Source organism: Phyllostomus discolor, chromosome 1 (genome assembly GCF_004126475.2).
Source record: "Phyllostomus discolor isolate MPI-MPIP mPhyDis1 chromosome 1, mPhyDis1.pri.v3, whole genome shotgun sequence".
Taxonomy (NCBI): Eukaryota; Metazoa; Chordata; class Mammalia; order Chiroptera; family Phyllostomidae; genus Phyllostomus; species Phyllostomus discolor.
Genome location: NC_040903.2, coordinates 124,494,666 through 124,519,324, shown reverse-complemented (window position 1 = coordinate 124,519,324; position 24,659 = coordinate 124,494,666). Strand labels below are relative to the sequence as shown.

Here is a 24,659-nt window from a genome sequence, read left to right as displayed (position 1 = left end):
GACCAGAGAAGTTGTATTTTTAACAAGTATCACCAGATAACTCTTACTATCAGGGATGTTTGGGACATATTGGCCAAGAGGGCATCTAAAAAATTAGGATCTGGCCTGGCTGGCATAGCTCAGTAGATTGAGTGCGGGCTGCAAATGAAAGTGTCGCAGGTTTGATTCCCAGTCAGGGTACATGCCTGGGTTGCAGGCCATGACCCCCAGCAACCACACATTGATGTTTCTCTCCCTCTCTCTCTCTCTCCCCCTCCCTTCCCTCTCTAAAAATAAATAAATAAATAAAATCTTTAAAAAATTAGGATCTGTAATTATGGCTTGTAGAGTGTCTTCTCATAGAGGATGACATGACCAAAGGTGGGGAAAAGTGTTAAAAGCTAAATTCAACTCATCAGGGAAGCAGGAACTGTTATATTTTGGGTTACAAAACAAGTTGAAGTCTAATAGGATACCATGGCAGGAAGTACTTGACCTCTCCTCTGGGAAGGTATTGTATTGTCCCTAGAACTGCTGAAAATACACCACGTAGAAAGAATTGTCATGCGTAACTTTTTTTTTCCATTAATATTGCAGAGAGAATTTTCTCAGCCATTGCTTTAAAATCTATATCCAGATTTGTGAACATTAAGCTAATGGTGGATAGAGACAATGAAGAATGGCATACCGGGACCCATGACATGCTCCACCTTCTGCCAGAGTTGAAGCCCTCCAAAATTAGAATTCCCAAGTGATCTCATTATGCATGAGCTCACAAACTTAGCCTTGAAATACACTCCAGCTAATATTTCTAACTCAAGCACTTCAGACATAGCTCAACACTGATAAATATCTAAACAGCTCACTTGTGTCAAGTTTCCCACCAACTGATTAAGATCCCATAAGTGAATGAATCATACTTCTTCAACAATGGGAAGGCTAAGTGTTAGACAGCTACAGAACATAAACTAATCATTCAATACCAACTGCTCCATAAATCTATAAGAAAAGCCAGCATAAGGGGACAGTACCTATTAAAAACATTTGCTGTTGGTCTGTAGTATGTGGTCAACTGCAGACTCACTCAATCTCAGTTTAGAAAAGATCTAAACTATCAACTAATTCAAGCACCAGAAGAGCAAATGCCTACTACATTAACCAGCTTAGTGGTCCCAAATCTGGCTACATGACAGACTATACTCAGAAGATTTTTAAAAATACACGTACTTGGGCCTCACTTCAGCCCTGTTGCACTAAAATCTCTAGATGGTAGTAAAATCTCTAGATGAAGGTTATGCTTTCTGTCTTTGGGCAGCTTTTTAAATGCCTCATTAAATTGTCATAAAATTCTTCCCCATAACTTCCAACCATTGGTTCTAGTTCAATTATCTGAGGCCTGTGCTTATGGCTTCTTTTTTTCTCACCTAAATGTCTCCAATCTTTCCATTGTTCAACATGTCACATAATGTTGAGTCCCTAACATCTGCTTAGTCTTCCATTAATAAATGTTTTCTAGTTAGTATATCACAATCCAGACAAAATGTCATTTCTAATGCACGGCAGAACAGGTTAGGGGCCTCCCTCACATTCTGGATACCTTGTTTCTATCATCCTATTTACCCATAGCTAGATCTCAATCTCTCTTTGCAATAGTTTGCATTTTCCTGGTCAAGTTCCTCTTCCATTCCCCCACACATACTAGTCAAAATCTTCATGGAACATTTTATTTAAATCACACCTCAGATCCCCTTACTCTTAACCAATAATGGTGATCTTAGTCTTTAGAAAAGTACATGCCTAAGGTGTCCCCAAACCACCAAATTAACATCTGACACAACACATAGTATCAAATTACCACACCAGAACCACACATATCAAGAACTTTTCCTAATATCAATTTTTAGTAATAAAGTCAAACATGTTAGCAATCAAGAGACAGAAATCTGGAACACCCTGTATAGCTCCCTGGGTCCTTCCTTTCTATATAGGAGCCATCTGACACAGAAAAATAGATGAAGTCTCTAAGTGAGGTTTGTGGCTCACCTTCCACAACCAAGATGGTTTAGTTATGAAATATCTCCATTTTATACCCCAGAGAATTATAGAACTTATGTGACATTTTTCATAAGCTATGCTTCACAAATCTGTAAATCCCAGATGCATTTTCACAAATAATTCTGAGCCAAGGGCAGTCTATAAAGGACATTCCATAGATATAGACTCTCCTCCTGACAAACATTATTTGCCTATTTACCCAAAGGATCAGTTACCATGTTTACAGGGAGATGAGGCTGGGTTATCTGCCTTCTTTTCTTTCCCTGAAAGCCTCACCATGGTAATCCGTGCAGAAATGAATCACAGGCCTGATGCTTTAACTCCTTTCTTCCCAAGATCTATTCTTACTTCTTTATTCTTATTCTTTCTTATTCTTATTCTTCTTATTCTTATTCTTAATGTAAAGCAGAAGAAGCCCTGCTTTACATTAGTAAGGTGCTCTGAATATTATGCTCACTATTCTTTTTCATCTGGCCCTCTAAAAAAGAATATAGCTTTTTCTCTTTTTTTATTATTCCCAATAATATAGCTTTAACATATTTCTACCTACCAGCCTTTTCTCCTTGCCATATAAATATATTCATTCTCTCCCATTCAAAAACTATTCCTCAGAATTTATTATCCCAGACATATTCAATATTCCTTCTTTACATTTAAAATCACTGATGCTTGTTTAGACCTAGATGTGACTGTTGGAGCCACATGTGGCATTTGGGTATTTCCTGAGCTACAGAAAACATTTTTGCCCTCTACTAAATATATCCAATGGGGTGTCTTATAAGTACCTAAAACTCAGAGTATTCAAACTTAAAATGGTTGTCTCCAATTTATCTTCCCTAACATGTTTCTGTGTCTATTTTCCCATTTTAGTAAATGGCATACACAGATACCTAGATTCCCAGACTAAGAACCATGTGAAATGCACCTTTCTCTACTGAGATTGACTTCTAGCCACTTAGTCAGTGAGTAACATTATTTTGGCTGCATAATAAATCTCAATCCATTTCACTTCCACTCCCAATAACAGTGCATTAATTAAAGATTTTATCATGTGGGTTCAATAGCTCAACATCTACATCAAATAATATCTAGCCACAATTTTCCATATTTTCCAGTTATCAAAAGAAATATCATCAAATCTCAAAATCAGGATGCACTAAGTCTAACATATTTTCCTAATCTGCTAGTTTACAAACATCATCAAAAAGGAAATGAGTCAGTAATATGAAAATGAGATTTATTCTGTGATATTAGTTAGATATTGTTTTCATTTGTCATGTTTTGTTAGTGATTTGTTTTTGATTTTTTTGTTTCTCTGCCAGTTCTCAACCAAAGCCATAGAGTCTTTCTGCTCCTGACTTCCCAGACTGACATTGTTAAACAAGCTTTAGGGAAAATTATCAAGATTTGTTTATAACTCCAAATACATAATTTGGGCTGGTCTAAAGTTGCATGCATGAATCTACCTAACAGACAGATTGAGAGAGACCAGAGGTGGGGTGGATAAAGGTCAAAAGAAGGGAAAGAGACTAGTCATGGACATGGACAACAGAGTGGGGAAATGACTGTAGAAGAGGAGGGTGAGCTGGGCAGAGGAGGACAAAGAGGGAAAACTTGGAACAACTGTAATAGAATAACAATAAAATATTTTTAAAAGAAAAAATTTCTCTAACACAGATAAAAGTTACAATTTCTCATGTTGCCACTTTAATTTTATAGTCTAATTTTAGAATTCTTTTGAGTCCCTAAATGGGGGAGGTACATCAAACCCAGTTCATCTTCTGTTATTTAAACAGTAATAGATGTCTATTAAGGACAATGTCGTAAACAGAAAAATGAAAAGTAAAAAGAGACACCCATAATCCCAAACTCAAAGATAACCATTATATCAGTGAGGGTTCTCCTGAGAAACAGAACCAAAAGATATAATATCATTTATTATAAATGCACATCATATGTATAATATACGCATAAATACAATTGGCTCCCATGATTGTGGGGGAGGGCAAGAGAAATAATCCATAGCATAAGCTACTGTAGCAGGTTAGACACTGAGGCAGCCATTGATGTTTCAGTTTTGAAGCAAAATTTCCTCAGCAGGAAATCTCTATATTTGCTCTATGCCTTTCAACTGATTAGTTGAGGTTCACCCACACTATTAAGGATAATTTCTTTTACTTAAAGTCAACTTATTTTAGCTATCATCCACATATACAAACTACCATCACAGCAGCACTTAGGTAAGTATTTCATGTAATAACTGGGTACTACAGCCTAGCTAAGTAAACAATATTAGCCATCATGACCGTGTAACAATTTCTTCAGTCTTTTTCCAGGCATAAGTGAAATTGCACATGTGAGTTCAGTGATAAACCGTAATAGAAACAAAAGCACTTTAAAATAAATCTCTTGTGTCAAATTAAAGGGCCATTCTAGTAACCAAGAGCTTAAAATTTAAATTTCATTCATATTCTATTGTAAAGAGAAATACCAATGTCTTTACATTCTCAGAACTATGTTTAGGTTTGCCAGCTCAATTTGTGTAATTGGCTTCAATAACAAATCTTGGGATGGTTTGAGAATTATATATGGTTGCTGGTTGGTCTTAGAAATATTTCTTATGATCTGAAAAATAACTTCAAGTTCTCTTTTTCAGGCCCAGATCTTGGAGTTCTGGTAAGGGGAAATAGAAACTCTATCCAACCTCCTTCTCCTACTTAGCTACATGACACTCTGAATTAATGGAGCACATTGTGATATTATGATATCACAATATGCTCCTAGCAAAGCCTTCTTTCCACTTCTTCTTATCCTTTTATTCTGCCTTTTCTTGCAGAACCGCACTTCTCTAGATGCAATGTGCCCCCATCAGTATTCCCTTCTTTCACACTCTGTTATTTTCTGAAAATTAGTTTTGTTGTCTCAGATACAAAAAAAAATTACTAATGGAGATGAAAAACAAGATTATGGCTATTGTAAAATTGTAGCACCTTTGCAGTGGAAAGATATCTATCAGTCAACAAGTAAAGGTTTTGAGTAGGCTGCCTGAGAGGTCTGCCTGGAAAGACAGGGAACCACCAGATGATTAAAACAGTATTTGAGCCATAGGATTAAATGAGTTTACTAAGGAAATGAATATACAAGATGGGAGAAATGAAAAAGAAGATGCAGGTACAAAAACCTTGGATTCTTCAGCACTAGAAGGCTAGGAGATGGGGATGGGGAGGTCAGCATAGAAAACTGAGAATAATTAGCCAATAAATTGGAAGGAAGGCATCCTGAAAGCAAAGAAGGAAAAATACATCAAGGAAGAAAGTATCAATCCACTATTAAATGATGCTGTTGGGCTAAATATGATGAGGATGATTACCTATGGGATTTGGCAATGATCACCATGGACCTCTACAACATCAGGGCCAGCAGAGCAGTGGAAATGAAAGCCTGATCGGAACAGGTTCAAGAGAGAATGGACAGACAAAGAGGAATTAATGAGAACCAGAATGAGCATTTGTCACTTACTGTGTAGGTGCTGTTCAAACAATTTACCATGGATTAACTATTCTGTGCTTTGCAGCAATCCTATTGGTTAGTCATTGTTCTTATTATGCTGGTTATTCAGATAAGTAAATTGAACAGGGAGCTTATTTAACCTAAACTAGCCAAAGAGCTCATAAATGATAGAGTCAGGATTTGCAAACTGACAGTCATGATCTTAACCTCCACTTTATTCCCTCACCCTATATTTAATGAGGGTGAAACAAAGTAAGTTACAGTAGCTTATAAAGGACCATGACTATCATTTTAAGAAATATAGGTTTCATTTTTGTAAGCGAGTGACTGCATGAGAAGGTTTGTGATTTTAAGCATATCTCTGCCAATGTAGGAAATGTTATTTAGAAGAAAGACTAGAATAGAAAAAGCAAATAATAATGGCCACAATAAGAAAACAGACGGATATTAGGCACCTAAACTAAAGTGACAATGTTACCGAGGAGAGGCCATTACCAGGGATACAAGGAGGTCTTTATCAAGAAGATAATAATTCTAAACATTTTTGTAGCTCAAGCAAAGCTTCAAGATACATGAAACTAAAACTGATATAAATTGAAGGTGAAATAGACAAATTCACAATTACAGTCAGGGATATCAACATGTTTCTCAGTAATCTCTAGAACAGGTATATGGAAAATAAGTAATGATACAGAAGAACTGAAAACACTTCCCACCAATTGTTGATTGTAAACAAACATTTATAGAACCCTCAAATAATAGAATATTTTATAACACAGAGCACTTACCAAAACAGGTCATATGCTGGGACATTAAACAAGTCAATAAATTTCAAAGGTCAAATTAAACAAAGTGTATTTTATAACAAAAAATAATTAAATGAACAATGAATAATGAAAACAAATATGAAAAATTCCCAAATATTTGGAAATTAAATAATATATTTTTTGGTAAGGCAAACATCAACACTTAAATAAAAAACAGCCTTGGCTGGTATGATTCAGTGGATTGAGTGCCAGCCTGCAAACTAAAGTGTCACTGATTCAAATCCCAGTCAGGACACATGCCTGGGTTGCAAGCCAGGCCCCCAGTAGGGGGCGCACAACAGACAGATGTTTCTCTCCCTTTTTCTCCATCTCTTTCTCTATAAGTAAATAAATAAAATTTTTTCTTAAGTATATTTTATTGATTTTGCTATTACAATTTTCCCAATTTTTCCCCCTTTATCCCCTCTCGACCTGCACTCCCCAACCCTCCAGCATCAGCCCCCTTAGTTCATGTCCATGGGTTGTACATGTAAGTTCTTTGAGTTATCTGTTTCCTATGTCATTTTTGACCCTTCCCCATCTACTTTATGCCTACTAATTATTCTTCTTCTTCCCTGTACCTTTTACCCCCTATTCTTCCCTTCCCCCTCCTCATTGAAATTCCTCCACATTATGTCCATTTCTGTGATTCTGTTCCTGTTCTAGTTGTTTGCTTAGTTTTTTTCATTGTTTTTCTTTTCTTTTTAAGGTTCATTTGTTGATAGTTGTGAGTTTGTTGTCATTTTATTGTTCATAGTTTTAATATCCTTTTTCTTAGATAAGTCCCTTTAACATTTCATATAATAATGGCTTGGTGATGATGAACTCCTTTCACTTAACCTTATCTGGGAAGCACCTTATCTGCCCTTCCATTCTAAATGATAGCTTTGCTGAGTAGAGCAATCTTGGATGTAGCTCCTTGCCTTTCATGACTTCAAATACTGCTTTCCATCCCCTTCTTGCCTGCAAGGTTTCTTTTGAGAAATCAGCTGACAGTCTTAAGGGAACTACTTTGTAGGTAACTTTCTCCTTTCCTCTTGCTGCTTTTAAGATTCTCTTCTTATTGTTAATCTTGGATAACATAATTATGATGTGTCTTGGTGTGTTCCTCTTTGGGTCCAACTTCTTTGGGACTCTCTGGGCTTTTTGGACTTCCTAGAAGTCTATTTCCTTTGCCAGATTGGGGGAGTTTTCCTTCATTATTTGTTCAAATAAGTTTTCAATTTCTTTCTGTTATTCTTCTCTTTCTGGCATCCCTATAATTCAGATATTGGAACATTTCAAGTTGTACCAGAGGTCCCTAAGTCTCTCTTCATTTTTTTTAATTCTTATTTTTTCATTCTGTTCTGGTTAGATGTTTATTACTTCCTTTTGTTCCAAATCACTGATTTGAGTCCTGGTTTCCTTCCTGTCAGTGTTGGTTCCCTGAATATTCTGTTTTATTTCATTTTGGATATCTTTCATTTGTTCCATCATTTTTTGACCAAGCTCAATCAGATCTGTGAGTATTTTGATTACCAGGGCTTTGAATTCTCCATCATATAGGTTGGCTATCTCCTCATCACTTATCTCTCTTTCTGAAGTTTTGCTCTGTTCTGTCATTTGGGCCCTATTTCTTTGTCTCAGGGCCCCTGTTAAGTTGTAAGGGGGTGTGGCCTTAGTCATTCACCATGGCAGGGCAACCCTCCTTGTTGTGCTGCAGCACTGCCTGTGGGGGAGGAGGGGGAAAGGGAACAATGCAGATCCCCTGCTTGTCTCTAGCCCCACTTTCCAATGACCTCTGGTGTGAGACTGGGAGTTCCTCCCACCATGACACACACCATAATCCACCGTCAGCTCTGAATCTCAGTTTCCCATTCAGTCAGCCCCACCCATGGGGTTCGCTGCCTCACTTCAGGTTCTCTCCATCCTCAGCCTTACCAGTCCAGTTGTTCTGGTTAACTGTTTCTTTAATTCCTTGGTTGTTGGAGCTCTATGCAGTTTGATTTTCTGACACTTCTGGCTGTTTATTGATTTTACATTGGTTGTTATCCTCCTTTTGGTTGTATGAGGAAGTGAAGGGTTTCTACCTATGCCTTCATCTTTGCTGGACCAAAAATAAAATCTTAAAAAATAAAAATTAAATCAAACACAAAATTACAAAATATTTGACCTGAGTAACAATGAAAGCATAAGGTTATTGGGATTTATGGACTACACTAAATGTTGCTGAGAGAGAAATATGAAGCACTAAAATACCGTGTTAGGGAAGTAAAGACTCAATTAATGATATCATATTTTATCTGAAAAAAAAAACCTAGAATCAGAGTACATAAAGAGTTAAGTAAAAAGAAAAGTAGAAATAATAAAAATGAGACCAGATGTCAATAGAATAAAAAAAATTTAAAAATTAAAAAATAAAAAAACAGGACTTCCAGCCAAGATGGAAGCATAAGTACAAACACTATGCCTCCTTACACAAGCAAAAGAAGGATAACAACTCATTTAAAAACAAAAAAGACAACCTGGCTGGCATAGCTCAGTGGACTGAACTCGGGCTGCAAACCAAAGTATCGCAGTTTGATTCCCAGTCAGGGCACATTCCTGGGTTGCAGGCCACAGACCCCAGCAACCGCACATTGATGTTTCTCTCTCTCTCTCTCTCTCTCTCTCTCTCTCCCTCCCTTACCTCTCTAATAGTAAATAAATAAAATCTAAAAAAAAAACAACAAAGACCAGAACTGACAGAAAATTTAACTGTATGGAAATCTGACAACCAAGGAGTTAAAGAAGAAACATTCATCCCAACCAGTAGAAGGGGCAGAGACCAGCCGCTGGGGTGGAGGGGACTCATGGCAAGGTGGCAGTTGAAGGACCTGGACAGGTGAGGCACTAACTGGTGAATCAGGCTGTCCCACATTTTCATGTGGATAAACAAGGAGGAACAACTGGGGAGTGAGACAGGCCATACAACACAGGGTTGCAGCATGGGGAAATAAAGCCTCAAAACCTGTGACAAAAAGCAAAAAACCTGTGGAGGTTACGGGAGCAAGGAAAACTCCCAGCCTCATAGGAGAGTTCATTGGAGAGACGCATGGGTCCTAGAACATCCACAAAACCACCCACCTGGGAATCAGCCACCAGAAGGGCCCAATTTGTTTGTGGGTAGCAGAGGAAGTAACTGAAAGCCCACCAAGAGCACAGCAAGCAGCATTGTTCCCTCTCTGAGACCTCACCAATGTACAATGCCACAACATAGTGATGTGGGTTGCCCTGGCAAATACCTAAGGCTCTGCCCCTCACTATATAACAGGCACGCCAAGACAAAAAAAAATGGCCCAAATGAAAGAAAAGATTAAGCCTCCAGGAAAAACACACTAAGCAAAGAAGAGATAGCCAATCTATCAGATGCACAGTTCAAAAAACTGGTAATCAGATGCTACAGAATTGGTTGAGTATGGTCACAAAATAGAGGAAAAGGTGAAGGCTATAAACATTGAAATAAAGGAAAATATACAGGGAGCCAACAGTGACAGAAAGGACACTGGAACTCAAATCAACAGTTTGGACCAGAAGGAAGAAGTAAACATTCAACCAGAACAGAATGAAGAAACAAGAATTAAAAAAAAAAATGAGGTGAGGCTTAGGGACCTCCAGGATAACTTTAAATGTTCCAACATCCAAATCATAGGGATGCAAAAGGAGAAGAGGAAGAGCAAGAAATGGAAAACTTTTTTGAACAAATAATGGAGAACTTTCCCAATCTGGCAAGGAAATAGACTTCCAGCAAGTCCAGGAAGCCCAGAGAGTCCCAAAGTTGGACCCAAAGAGGAACACACCAAGACACATCATAATTATGTTATCCAAGATTAACAATAAGAAGAGAATCTTAAAAGCAGCAAGAGGAAAGGAGAAAGTTACCTACAAAGTAGTTCCCTTAAGACTGTCAGCTGATTTCTCAAAAGAAACCTTGCAGGCAAGAAGGGGATGGAAAGCAGTATTTCAAGTCATGAAAGGCAAGGAGCTACATCCAAGATTGCTCTACTCAACAAAGCTATCATTTAGAATGGAAGGGCAGATAAGGTGCTTCCCAGATAAGGTTAAGTGAAAGGAGTTCATCATCACCAAGCCATTATTATATGAAATGTTAAAGGGACTTATCTAAGAAAAAGGATATTAAAACTATGAACAATAAAATGACAACAAACTCACAACTATCAACAAATGAACCTTAAAAAGAAAAGAAAAACAATGAAAAAAACTAAGCAAACAACTAGAACAGGAACAGAATCACAGAAATGGAGATCACATGGAGGATTATCAGTGGGTATGGGGTCAGGGGAGAATGGGGTAAAAGGTACAGGGAATAAGATGCATAAATGGTAGGTACAAAATAGACATTGGGAGGTTAATTGTATGGAAGATGGAGAAGTCAACGAACTTATATGTATGACCCCTGGGCATGAACTAAAGGGGGGAATGTTGGTGGAAGGGAAGGTACAAGGTGGAGGGGAATAAACGAGGGAAAACAGGACAATTGTAATAGCATAATCAATAAAATATGTTAAAAAAACATAAATAAGTGAAGCCCAAAATTGATTCTTTGATAAGATCAGTAAAACTGATAAACCTTAAACCAGACTGATTTGGTGGGGAAAAGAGAGAGAAAGAGACACAGAGAGAAGAAATCACTTACCAATATTGATGTAAGGTATCAATAATTATATCATAATTAGAGAAAGAATATCATTACATTTCCTATATACATAAAAATAGTAACAATGTTATAATAAATACAAATACACCTGTATCATTTAAAGAGCTTGAATTTTTATTAAAAAAAGCTTTCCCATATAAATTGTTCTTAGCTAAAGTTCCACATGGAGTCCAAATGAAGATAGTGATAAATTTCCTGAATGTCCTTCCTCCCACATATGCAGCAAGTATACAGTGACATATAGAGTAGTTCCCTTTGAGAGAATTTCAGAAACTAGCTAAGTGACTCTTATACATCAGGTGAATAAGAAAATACTTCAAACATGTGGGAAAGTCTGAGATATACTCTTGCCATAAATTCTACCCCTAGGCATGATAAGGAAGGGAACTGCACACTACAGCTTCTTCCTGGGTAGTGAGGATTTGCACCACACATCTAGTTCCCCAACTTTTAAGGCTGCCACCTAAAGATTGAGCCTCTAAATTGCCTACTTTTGAAAGCCAACGAAGTTTGTGTTCACAAGTCCCAGAGGACTATAGCAGAGGAGTTGTTAATCACTTGACCATCTCAGTAGATGCAGCATTTGACAAAATCAACATCTTTTCATGATAAAAAAAAAACCCATCAGCAAATTATATATAGGAGAGCTCCTCATTATATATGACAAGCCCACAACTAACATACTCAAAGATAAAAAGCTGAAAGCTTTTTCTCTAAGATCATAAACAAGACAGAGATTCCTGCTCTTGCCACTTTTTTTCAATATAGCACTAGAAGACCCAGTCTGAGCAACTAGTCAAGAAAACAATATAAAAGGCATCCAAATTGGAATGAAAGAAGTAAAATTATCTCTTTGCAAATTGTATAATATTTTACATAGAAAATTCTGAAAGTTTTGCTAAAAATTGTTAGAATAAATAAATTTAGTAAAGTTGAAGAATACAAAATAAACACAAAAATTGCTTGAGTTTCTATACAATAACAATGAGTTGTTGGAAGAAAAATTAAGAAAATGGTCCCATTTACAATATCATCAAAAACAATAAAATACTTAGGAACAAATTAACCCAGGAGATGAAAGATCTCTACACTGAAAACTATAAGACGTTGATGAAACCGACTGAAGACCACACAAATATATTTTAAAATATGCCATCTTCATGAATTTGAACAAATAATATTTTTAAAATGTTCATACCACCCAAAGTGATCTTTATAGATTGAATGCAATGCCTATCAAAACTCCTATTGCATTTTATAGGAACAGAAAGAGCAATTCTAAAAATTGTGGAATCACAAAAGACCCAAAATAGCCAAAGCCATTTTGAGAAAGAACAGAGGTAGAGGCATTACACTTCCTGACTTCAAACTATACTACAAAGCTACAATAATGAAAATGGTATGTTAATGGCACTAAAATGGATACATAGATCAATGGAATATACAGACTGGAAATAAACCCTTGCATGCATGGTTAATTGATTTTTAACAAACATGTCAAAATTACACAGTGGGAAAAAGATAGTCTATACACTAAATAGGACTGGAAAAGTTGGATAACCACAAGAAAAGAATAAAACTGAACCCTTATCATATGCCATACAAAATAATCAACTCAAAATAGATTAAAGACTTGAACATAAGACCTGAAGCCATAAAATTCCTAGAAGAAAAAAAAATAAGGGGTAATTTTCTTGACATTGGCAACAAAAACAAAAATGAACAAGTGAAGCCACATCAAATTAAGCTTCTTCACAACAAAAGAAATTATCAACAAGATGAAAGGCAACCTTTGGAATGGGAAAACACATTTTCAAGGCATGTATCTGATAATGAGTTAATATTCAAAATATACAAGGAATTCATGCAACTTTATAGCAAAAAAAACACTCAATATACCTAACATCACTAATTACCATGGAATGCAAATCACAACCAAAAATGAGATATCAACTCACACATGTTAGGATGCCTATTATCAAAAAGACAAACAAAAGCAGATGCTGGAGAGAACGTAGAGAATTGGGAACCCTTACACACTGTTAATGGAAGTGTAAGCTGGTATAGCCATTATAAAAATAGAATTAAGGTTCCTCAAGAAATTAAAAGTGGAGCTACCATATGATTTAGCAATCTAATTTAATTTCAAATGAAGTGAAATTATCATCTAAAAAAGATATCTGTACTTCCCCACTCATTGTCCCATTATAATAGCCAGGGTATGAAAACAACCTGTTTATCAATGGATGGATAAACAAATGTGGCATACATATACACAATGGTATAATGTTCAGTCCTAATACTAATATTTTTTTAAAAAGGAAATCTTGCTTTTGATGACAACATGGATGGATGGACCCTCAGGGTATTATAGTAAATGAAATAAGTCAGACAAAGAAAGACAAATATCACATATCATTTTTGTGTGGAATCTATAAACTCATAAAAACAAAGAGTAGAGTGGTGGTTACTAGGAGTTAAGGGGTGGGGGAAATGGGAGATATTGGTTAAAAAGTACAACTTCCAGTTATGAGTAAGTTCTGGGCATCTGATGTGCCAAATGGTGAGTATGTATTATACAAGGTATGTCCAGTAAAAGTCCAGCCATTCTTAATATAATGAGAATGATTTGCACAACATTGATGTAATCTGGCAGCCAAAGAGAATGGACTGGAACATGCATGAATTAACTGTACTTAGAGTTAATGTGCATGACTGTACTGCAGTTAACATGCATGATTTCACTGTCAGTGGGGACAGTAGATGCCATTGAGTGAGCATATATACTGTGTGGCTATTGCATTCAAAATGACTGAGTAGAGCAAAGAATCTGCATCAAATTTTGCATTAAGCTTGAACATTCCTCCACAGAAACTATATGGATGATTCAGAAGGTTGTCAGAGACAATGCAATGAATGCAGAGCAAAGAAAAGTATGACACAAACGCTTCAAAGATGGTCAAGAATCTATTGAAAGTGATCCACATTCTGGAAGGCCTGCACAAGCAGAACAACCTGAGAATATTATATGTGTATGGGCTGCAATTAACAAAGATTGGAGACTGTTAGTGCCAGAACTAGAAGCTGATCTTTGGATCTGGGTATTCCAAAAAATACTGTGTCCAAGATTTTGACACAGGATCTTGACATGAAATGTGTCATGGCAAAATTCATTCCATGGCTTCTGCTACCAGAACAGAAGGAACATTGTGCTGCAGTTGCTAAAGGCTTGATTCAAACTGCTACCAATGAACCAAGTTCCCTCAAGAAGGTCATAACCTGAGATGAATTGTGGGTCTATGGCTAAGACCCAGAAACAAAGGTCCAGTCATCCCAATGGAAGTTGTCTGGTTCTCCACACACAAAGCAGCAGCAAGGTCAAGACCATGTTAACTGTGTTTTTTGATTGGGAAGGTGTTGTTCATCATGATTATGCCCCTCCAGGACAAACAATTAGTAGGAGTACTACCTCAATGTTCTTTGTTGGTTGAGAGATGCAATACAATGAAAATGGCACAGCTATGGGCAACTGGTGATTGGCATCTTCATCATGATAACATTCCCACTCATGCATCTCATCTCCTGCATAGTTTTTTAATGAAACATCAAATCGCCCAGGTGATTTAGCCCCAATGCAGCCCACATTTGGGGCCCTGTGACTTCTCACTTTTCTCAAAACTAAAATCACTTCTGAAAGGGAAAAGATTTCAGATCATCTATGAGATTCAGGAAAATACTTGTATGATGGGGCAGCTGATGGCAATCCCAAAAAAGAATCTTGTAGAGTGTTTTGAACAGTGGAAGAGACGCTGGAAGAACTGTGTGAGGACCCAAGGTGCCTACTTTGAAGAGAAGTGAGGTGTCATTGTCCTATGTACAATGTTTCTTGTATCTTGTATCTTCTTCAGTAAATGTCTCTATTTACTGAAGATAATGTTTTTCATAATACATGGCTGGATACTTTCTGTATTATATACTGAAAGTTGATAAGAGAGTAGACCTTAAATTATCTCACCAGCTCAAAAAGTTGTAATTATATGAGGTGATAGACATTTTAACTTCATTGAGGCAAATATTTCACAGTTACATGTATCAAATCATCACATTGTATACCTTAAATTTATGCAATGTTATAAGTCAATTATATCTCAATAAAGATGGATAAAAAAAGAAAATCCAAAATAATTTTTAAAAAACAAAAAAGAAGCCACAATAGAATATCTGAAATAAAAAAACCTTCCAATTTAGACAAAATAATTTAACTAGATTTTGAGTGTCTCAGAAAACATAAAACAAAACAGTCTTGAAAATATCAAAACAGCAACCCTCATTCAAGCCTCAAATAATGTTTCTCAATCTCAAATTTGGTCACATATTCTAAAAAACAACAACAACATGTATTCAACCCTCCATATCTATGCCTTCCTCATTTGTGAATTTAAACAACTACAATCAAAAACAGTATTTTCAATCTGTAATTGGGAATTCACAGGTATGGAGGGACAGCTCTATTTTGTACCATACCATTTTACATATGGGACTTGTGCATTCTGGGATTTTGTCATCTGTGGAGGGCCTGGGACCAATCCTTTATGTGTACCAGGGGTGACTGTGCTCACAAAAATTTTGAGAAAAATTTAACAGAAGACTATGAGGAAAACTTAACAACTATAATGTATCACAGCTTAACACAGTTTAGAATCACCAACCTAGAGTTTTCACTAAATAAATATATTTATTAAAATTGTTATAAGAATCATCTCATTTTAGAACATCACATTTAGAACATTGTATTTAGACTAAATATTTTCCCAAAATTTGCTACCATCATAAAAATCAAGATGTCCTTTAATAATAGACAATAATCCATAATTACTCTTTAAAATTGTCAATAACATACTATAGTATTTCAACTTTATTCTAAGTTTCTTTGTCATAAGTTCAGAGTACAAAAATATAAGCCAAGTTTCAGAAGAACTCATCACATTGTAACTTGAAATGAAATTAAAATTAAATGGGAATATGCCCTGAAGGCAATCTAAGTATATTTTTCTTTATGTTTACACATATTTTTAAAATATTCATCCATGGTTATCTTTATTTAAATGAAGATTTTTACAAAGAAAATAGGTTTCCCTATCTAGACATTGAAATGTAAAATATGCAAGAAGATAGGGGTGAGTAAAGGATAGAAATGTCTGTCTCACAAAGAATCAAATAGAAAGAGAATAAGAGATACGAAGAACTTACTGAGAAAGAATATAGTACATAACTTTAGATGTGTGACTCAAACTCAAGGCATTTAAAGTAGATAAGGGAACTGAAGAAAATGTCTTTTCCACTACAAGCTACATATAGAGAAAATAAAATATGGCTGTATATTTTATCCTTGTCAAAAGTGTTTAGTGTAAAAAGGATATCTTAAGCAATTCTTTCAATTATAAACTTATTTCATTTCAAAATAGCTATTTTACATACTCTGGACGAAATGAAAATGACAAGTAATTTCAAACCACTAGTTTTTATTGTTCATTTTCCAACCAGCAGTTCACATCTTGGGGTTTTCTTTCGTCTCCTTATTCACAAAGCTACTTTCAAATGACTATCTTTTTGCAAAGTATGCCCTTCCAGAACCCCCTAGTCTCTAATAGCTTAGTTAAGACCTCCCTATAGCTGGGAAAGAGGCCTCCATTTTAGTTCCATATGGATGTCACCCTCCATTTCAATAGGAGAAACCTGTTCTTTCTTGATATTAGACACCTATTCAGGAAGATTCCAGTGCTAAAGACTCTCCAGATTTTGGTTCATCTTTTAAAGTTGCTGATTCTGATTTTACCACTGGGACATCTATTGTTTTGGAAGATTGATATTCAATAGACACATTCTCTACCAGACCCTCATCTGCAGGGGTTTCTTCAGATAGTGGAGGCTGAGCAGCACCAGGGGAATCTTTTACAGAGATGTGTGTGACAGAGGCCTCTTCAGATGATGGAGGTTGTTTGTCAACAGGGATTATTTCTGAAGTAGCTTCTTTAGTTGATAGAACCTGCAGTTCAGCATAAGTCTCTTCTGCAGAGGCCTCCTCAGCAGGAGGAGACTGAACTTCACCTGGGGCCTCTTCTGCGGGGAACCCCTCAGCAGGTGGAGACTGAACTTCAGCTGGAGCCTCTTCTGTAGGGAACCCCTCAGCTGGTGGAGACTGAACTTCAGCTGGGGCCTCTTCTGCAGGGAACCCCTCAGCAGGTGGAGACTGAACTTCAGCTGGAGCCTCTTCTGTAGGGAACCCCTCAGCAGATGGAGACTGAACTTCAGCTGGGGCCTCTTCTGTAGGGAACCCCTCAGCAGGTGAAGACTGAACTTCACTTGGGGCCTGTTCTGCAGGGAACCCCTCAGCAGGTGGGGACTGAACTTCAGCTGGAGCCTCTTCTGTAGGGAACCCCTCAGCAGGTGGAGACTGAACTTCAGCTGGGGCCTCTTCTGTAGGGAACCACTCAGCTGGTGGAGACTGAACTTCAGCTGGGGCCTCTTCTGCAGGGAACCCCTCAGCAGGTAGAGACTGAACTTCAGCTAGGGCCTCTTCTGTAGGGAACCCTTCAGCAGGTGGAGACTGAACTTCACCTGGGGCCTCTTCTGCAGGAGACCCCTCAGCTGGTGGAGACTGAACTTCAGCTGGGGCCTCTTCTGCAGGGACCCCCTCAGCTGGTGGAGACTGAACTTCAGCTGGGGCCTCTTCTGCAGGGAACCCCTCAGCTGGTGGAGACTGAACTTCAGCTGGGGCCTCTTCTGCAGGGACCCCCTCAGCAGGTGGAGACTGAACTTCAGCTGGGGCCTCTTCTGCAGGGAACCCCTCAGCAGGTGGAGACTGAACTTCAGCTGGGGCCTCTTCTGCAGGGACCCCCTCAGCTGGTGGAGACTGAACTTCATCTGGGGCCTCTTCTGCAGGGAACCCCTCAGCTGGTGGAGACTGAACTTCAGCTGGGGCCTCTTCTGCAGGGAACCCCTCAGCTGGTGGAGACTGAACTTCAGCTGGGGCCTCTTCTGCAGGGACCCCCTCAGCAGGTGGAGACTGAACTTCAGCTGGAGCCTCTTCTGCAGGGAACCCCTCAGTAGATGGAGACTGAACTTCAGCTGGGGCCTCTTCTGCAGGGAACCCCTCAGCAGGTGGAGACTGAACTTCAGCTAGGGCCTCTTCTGCAGGGACCCCCTCAGCAGGTGGAGACTGAACTTCAGCTGGAGCCTCTTCTGCAGGGAACCCCTCAGCAGGTGGAGACTGAACTTCAGCTGGGGCCTCTTCTGCAGGGACCCCCTCAGCAGGTGGAGACTGAACTTCAGCTGGGGCCTCTTCTGCGGGGAACCCCTCAACAGGTGGAGACTGAACTTCAGCTGGGGCCTCTTCTGTAGGGAACCCCTCAGCAGGTGGAGACTGAACTTCAGCTGGAGCCTCTTCTGCAGGGAACCCCTCAGCAGGTGGAGACTGAACTTCAGCTGGAGCCTCTTCTGTAGGGAACCCCTCAGCAGGTGGAGACTGAACTTCAGCTGGAGCCTCTTCTGTAGGGAACCCCTCAGCTGGTGGAGACTGAACTTCAACTGGAGCCTCTTCTGCGGGGAACCCTTCAGCAGGTGGAGACTGAACTTCAGCTGGGGCCTCTTCTGCGGGGAACCCCTCAACAGGTGGAGACTGAACTTCAGCTGGGGCCTCTTCTGCGGGGAACCCCTCAACAGGTGGAGACTGAACTTCAGCTTGGGCCTCTTCTGTGGGGAACCCCTCAGCAGGTGGAGACTGAACTTCAGCTGGGGCCCCTTCTGTGGGGAACCCCTCAGCAGGTGGGGACTGAACTTCAGCTGGGGCCTCTTCTGCGGGGAACCCCTCAGCTGGTGGAGACTGAACTTCAGCTGGGGCCTCTTCTGTGGGGAACCCCTCAGCTGGTGGAGACTGAACTTCAGCTGGGACCTCTTCTGCAGGGAACTCCTCAGTAGGAGGCTCCTCAGCCAATGGAAACTGAAGTTCAGCTGGGATCCATTCTGCAGGGGCCTCTACAGGTGGTGAAGATTGAAATTCTGTGACCTCTGGTGTAGGAGTCTCTGCGGTTGATGGAGAATTAATGTAAGCAGAAGGCTCTTCTGAAAGAGCCTGTACAGCAGGGGTAGGTTCTACTTCAGCTGGGGCCTCTTCTTCAGGTGCCTCCTCAGCTGGCAGAGTCTGAACTTCAGCAGGGGTCTTTTCTGTAAGAGCTGCTTCAGCTTGGGAAGGCTGTATTTTCACAGGAGCCCCTTCAGCTATTGGAGGCTGAACTTCAGAGGGAGGCACTTCCAAAAGAGACTCTTCAGCAAGGGTAGGCTCTACTTTAGCAGGGGCCTCATCTGCAGGAGCCTCCTCAGCTGGTGGAGGTTGAAGATCATCAGGGGCCTCTTCTGCAGTAGCCTTAGCTGGTGGAGATTGCACTTCAGCAGGGATCTTTTCTACACTGGATGGCTGTACTTCAGCAGGAAAGTCATGCTTATCTGAAAGTACTGAATTACCTCTTTTCATTTGTTGACTAAATGAAGATCTATTGATACTCTTCCGCCTAATTTCTTCATTGCTACTTATTACAGGCTGTTCAGTAATGAAAATCTTCCCTGAGGATTTACGTTTCTGCACATCCTCCTTTGACTTTGAAGAATTGCTTGGTCTGCCAATAACCATTATTTCTGATTCATCAAAGTAGGTCTGCTGTTCTTTGTCTGCTTTTTCCACTTGAGTAATAAACTTCATTGCCCAATCTCCAGTACAACTGGTCTGCTGAGATCTGTCTATTTGGTGTTGAGCTGAGGGTTTCTTTGGTGGAATTTCAACTTCATGAACACTCTCTAGAAATTCAGGAGCTGGTTCTTCAATAGCCACTGGCTTTTCTTCAGGTACCACTGTTGTAGCAACAGGCTCTATTTCTTTTTTTTCTTCTGCATCAGTGTCTGTCTGCAGAGATTTATCAGTCATATCTTGCATAGGCTTTCTTTTTGTCCAAGTTTGCTGAAGCTGAGCAGATACTCTAAGAGACTCATAGTTGGCTGTGCCTCCAGGAATATTACTAATATTAAGGGTAGCTTTGGGGTCACACGATTGCGGTATGGACAGGGGTTTCTTTTTCTCTGATACTTCAGTCTGTTGGGATTTGTCTACCATTGGTTGGCTGGGTATTCTTCTCTTTCGAATTTCTTTTCTCCCTGCTGAAATATGCTGATCATGTTCATCACTCTCTTCCATATATAAAACTGGTGAATTTCAAATTTATTAATCATCAATAATCACAATGTACCAGATGGTTAGGCCTTTACCCTCCTTCATTAAGTGTTACTTTGTTGAGCTCTCTCAGAAAAAAAGTAATCCACAAATTACTGTATCCTGTATTATACTCTTGTTGGACCCCACCTTACTCAGTAAGCATCTTTTTTGTTTAGTCTCTAGTATGACTAACTTTCACTTCTAGAAGTCTCCCTCAAGGGTCTATGACATCACAGGCAATTCTCACTACAATGTTCCATCTGTGGCATTCCCAGTGATTTTTAACCTGGTGAACACTCATAGACAATGGCTGCAAGTGAGAGATCTGTTAGAAACATCAAATTGAGAAAGAACTTATCAGAGGAAAATCAGGTAAACTCCAGGAATGCTGCTTTCTAATAGCTAAAGTCAGTGCTTTTGAACTCTCAATTTCTGTTCTTTTCATCCTACTATCAAAGACAGTTATATTGCAGAACTCAGGATGCTGCAGTCTATTTTCAATTGTTGGAGAAAACAACTGCTAACATATAAATGACAATATTCTATTAATATATTTTATGTGACTTGAAAGAAAAATAATATTGTTTGAAAAATCTGAGTTCTGTGGTCCATATCCATGTAAACTCCTTTCTTATATCCTTAGCACTCAGAACCAAAAGAGACTAATGCATATATAGTATGACATGCTAGATATTTTTATTTTCAACAATTTCAGAATGCATTTCTACCCAAAGTTTGCCAAATAATGTTGAGTCTTAAAATATATTAAGTGAAATAAAATGAATTTTTGATGTAATCATTACATACTCTGCTTAACAACCACATAGGAATGAATTCCCCAAAAATTTTTTAAAAATTTTAAATACTTTAAATGGAAGTTTGAAAAACAGAAACTCTATTTAGCAAACTGTAAATAGCACTATATTCTATATGGAATACAGATAAAACTTTAAATTTATATTGCAACACAAAAATTTTATTAGAAAAATGAAAATTGGTCAAAAGATGTGCAAAAACATATTCCTGTAGTCTAAGAAAAGTTAAAGAGGAAAAGATGAACTTTAAAATATAGTATAATCACAAGAGAAAAAGTAATAAACAATCTCAACAATCATTATGACTTCATTAACCCAGAATATTTTTAAATTTTTTACACTCTATTGCTCCTAGGAAATATAAAATGCCATTGAATAATTCCCTTTATTTGACATACATTAGTCATAACCATAGCTAGGTCATCTTAGTTAAATAAATGATCACTTTTTGAAGTTTTTGACCCAACCCATAAAACAGTCTGTCTCTTGGCAGCGGCAGTGAAAACTTGGTCAGTGTAATCAGAGGAATGTGATTAGAAATCACAATACTTGTCCTACATCTCAGCTTGTTCTGCTCTAATTTCCGTTTGCTCTGCTCTACTGTGTTACATCTCTTTAAGATTTACTAAAGTTAAGTAAAACAATAGTCATTTTATAATTGAATTAACATAGGTTTTAATCATATCAGCTACAGCTTGAAAACTAGGTTGTTTACCAGTCTCTTTGAGGTCTGGCGTGCCTCTCAATTGCATCTGTAAAATACTGTATGTATATTTCATAATCAAATTTATGACATTTTATATAGTATCTTCAGAGTCTATTTTAAGCCCATTTATAAGAAGAAATAATGTCAAAAACAGCATTGTACTAATTGGGTTAATATAATATTACATGTATTGTACTAATTCTGCTGCCTCAACTTCAATCAAATTTTGTCAAATTTTCTATAGACATAAACTGAATTGACAATTTAGTTAAATTAAATGAGCAATTTCCTATTCTTTGATATTTATAATTTTTTCTCCATGAAATAATGAAAAACTGGATCTTTCTTAACTATACTCCAAACTATAAACTATCATAGTAAGCAGCCTTTTATATTATCTTATAATCAGAAGCAAATTAATATGCCTAAATAATCAATTAAAATTTACTTGAGATTCCAAATAGAATTATGAAGAATTTCATGAAGCAGTTTCTCATCATATTTATTAACATCCATGAATGCTCCTTTTGCCCTGATGATCTACCTAGCCAACAATTCACTACGCAATCTGTCTTGTCTAGTTATGGTCTGGTGTTTACCCTTTGTTCTGGCAATCTCACATAATTCAGCTGTCTCCACTTCATTTGGTTCACATCTATTATAGGTTGAGTTGTATGTACCAAGAAGATATGTTGAAGTCCTAATTCCCAGCACCTGTGAATGAGACCTTATTTGGAAACAAAGTCTTGTGAACGTAATCAGGTTAAAACGGTACTATTATAGAAGAGGAAAATTTGAACACAAAATGATACAGAGGGAGGATGGGCATGTGACATGGGAGCAGGGACTGTAGTTATGCTGCCACAAAACAGCGAACCAAGAAATACCAGAAACTGGAAGAAGCAACAAACGATCCTTCCTTAGAGGCTTCAGAGGGATTATGGCCTTGCCAACGCCTTGATATGGTGCTCTAGAGCTGTGAAAGAATAAATATCTGTTATTTTAACCCACTTTGTGGTATTTTCCTTATGGAAACCATAGGAAACTAATATATCTTTTCAGGGCCTCAATTTTTTTAATTCTACCTGCTATGCCTTCTGACTTTTTATCAACCTCTAGGGCTTAATTTTTATCTGTGACTCAAGTCTGCCATTTAGTTTTATACAATATTTGACTCATTCCTATAATCATAAAAACAACAGAGGGATTTACTGAAAGGCCTCTACCCAAAGACTTGCATTTAATTTTACCAAAAACAAATTTGCTGAGTGGCACTTAATTTTATTTATAAGTTTAATGACTTTAATGCTATAATTTAGAGATGGCAGAGATGTTCCAAATCAATGTAGACCATTGAAACTGTGACTAATATTGCTTTGTTCTTAATTAAGTAGATCAAATTAAATGAAGTCTGAAAAATGTCCACTGAATGTGACAACTACAAGTTTATTGGTAATTTTAGCCTTAGTAAGGGCAATTCCAGTGTAAGGGTGACAATGGAAGCCATAAAATTCTAAAATCTTTGAATTAAAAATAAACAAAATTAAAATGCAATTTAAAAAAAACAGGAAAAATAAGTACAAAATATCACATAGACAAAGAGCTATACCTAAAAGATCTAAAAGATCTTAGAAATTGATTTAAACATAATAATGAAATATTACCAAAAGACATAAATAGCGAATTTAGAGAAGATAAATGAACAATAAATATCCAAAAGATAAAATTCACTTCTAAACTTAAAATTAAAATAACACCAATGTAAAATTAGCAAAGATTTTTTAGAGATAATATGCCATCCACCAAAAATGGGACATATTATTAAATGGATAGTCTCCTACATTAATAGCAGGAGTTTAAACTGATACAATCTTTATTCTGGATAATTTGAAAGTTAATATCAAAAGTTTTATAAAATATACATACCATTTGCCAAAAATTCTACTTGAAGAAACCTAATTTTTGAAAATAATTATTACCTCAAGAAATATTTATTGAACACCTATCTATTCCAGGGACAATTACTATCCTTGTGAATCTCACAGTCTAGTGAAAGAAACTGAATAAACAAGTATAAAGATTGTGAAAAATATTGTTAAGTACTGAAGAGGGAATATACTTTACATAGGGTAATAGGACCAGAAGGGCCTATGGGAGAGAGCTTCCAATTGAGAAATCATCCAAAGGGAAGATTAACAGGAATAAGTATGACATGTTCTACAAACTGTAAGAAATCTGCTATAGCAGGAGCAAAGGCAAACTGAGCAAAGAAAAGCATTTCTGAGATTTTCTTGAAGTTGATTGTGGCTTGATTATACAGTGACTCACAGACTCTCTGAATTTTTTTTATTTTGGATATAAAAATTATAAATATTTATGCACCCAACATCAGAGCACCCAAATATATGAAGCAACTATTAAGAGATCTGAGGTACAAGAAGATAACAATACAACAATATTGGCGGGATTGATTATACCACTTTTATTAGTGGATAGGTTATCCAGATAGAAAATTAATAAGGAAACATTGGATACAGATGGACCTAAGATACATATATAAGCATTTCTTCCAACATCAGCAAAATAAACATTCTTTTCATTTTATTTTATTTTATTTTATTTTAATCATTGTTCAAGTACAGTTTTCTCCCTTTTACTCCCATTCCAGCCCACCCACCCAACCCTCCCTACTTCCCTCCCATTACCACCCTCCCCCTAGTTTTGTCCATGTGTCCTTTAAATTTGTTCCTGTAAACTCTTCCCATTCTCCCATGAAATTCCCTCTTCTCTCCCCTCTGGTCACTGTCAGTCTGTCCTCTATTTCAGTGTC

At 37.6% G+C, this 24,659-nt stretch overlaps 1 protein-coding gene across 1 annotated transcript; it reads right to left on the bottom strand.

The window, feature by feature from the left end:
* Positions 1–16,810: 16,810 nt before the first annotated feature.
* FSCB (fibrous sheath CABYR binding protein) lies at positions 16,811–20,224 on the bottom strand. The gene is made up of 3 exons (XM_036025161.1): positions 19,418–20,224; positions 19,157–19,264; positions 16,811–18,250 (listed from the first exon to the last, which is right to left on the bottom strand). The coding sequence occupies exons 1-3, from the start codon at positions 20,207–20,209 to the stop codon at positions 16,811–16,813; spliced, it is 2,340 nt and encodes a 779-aa protein (XP_035881054.1). The 5' UTR covers positions 20,210–20,224.
* Between the last annotated feature and the right edge of the window lie 4,435 nt (positions 20,225–24,659).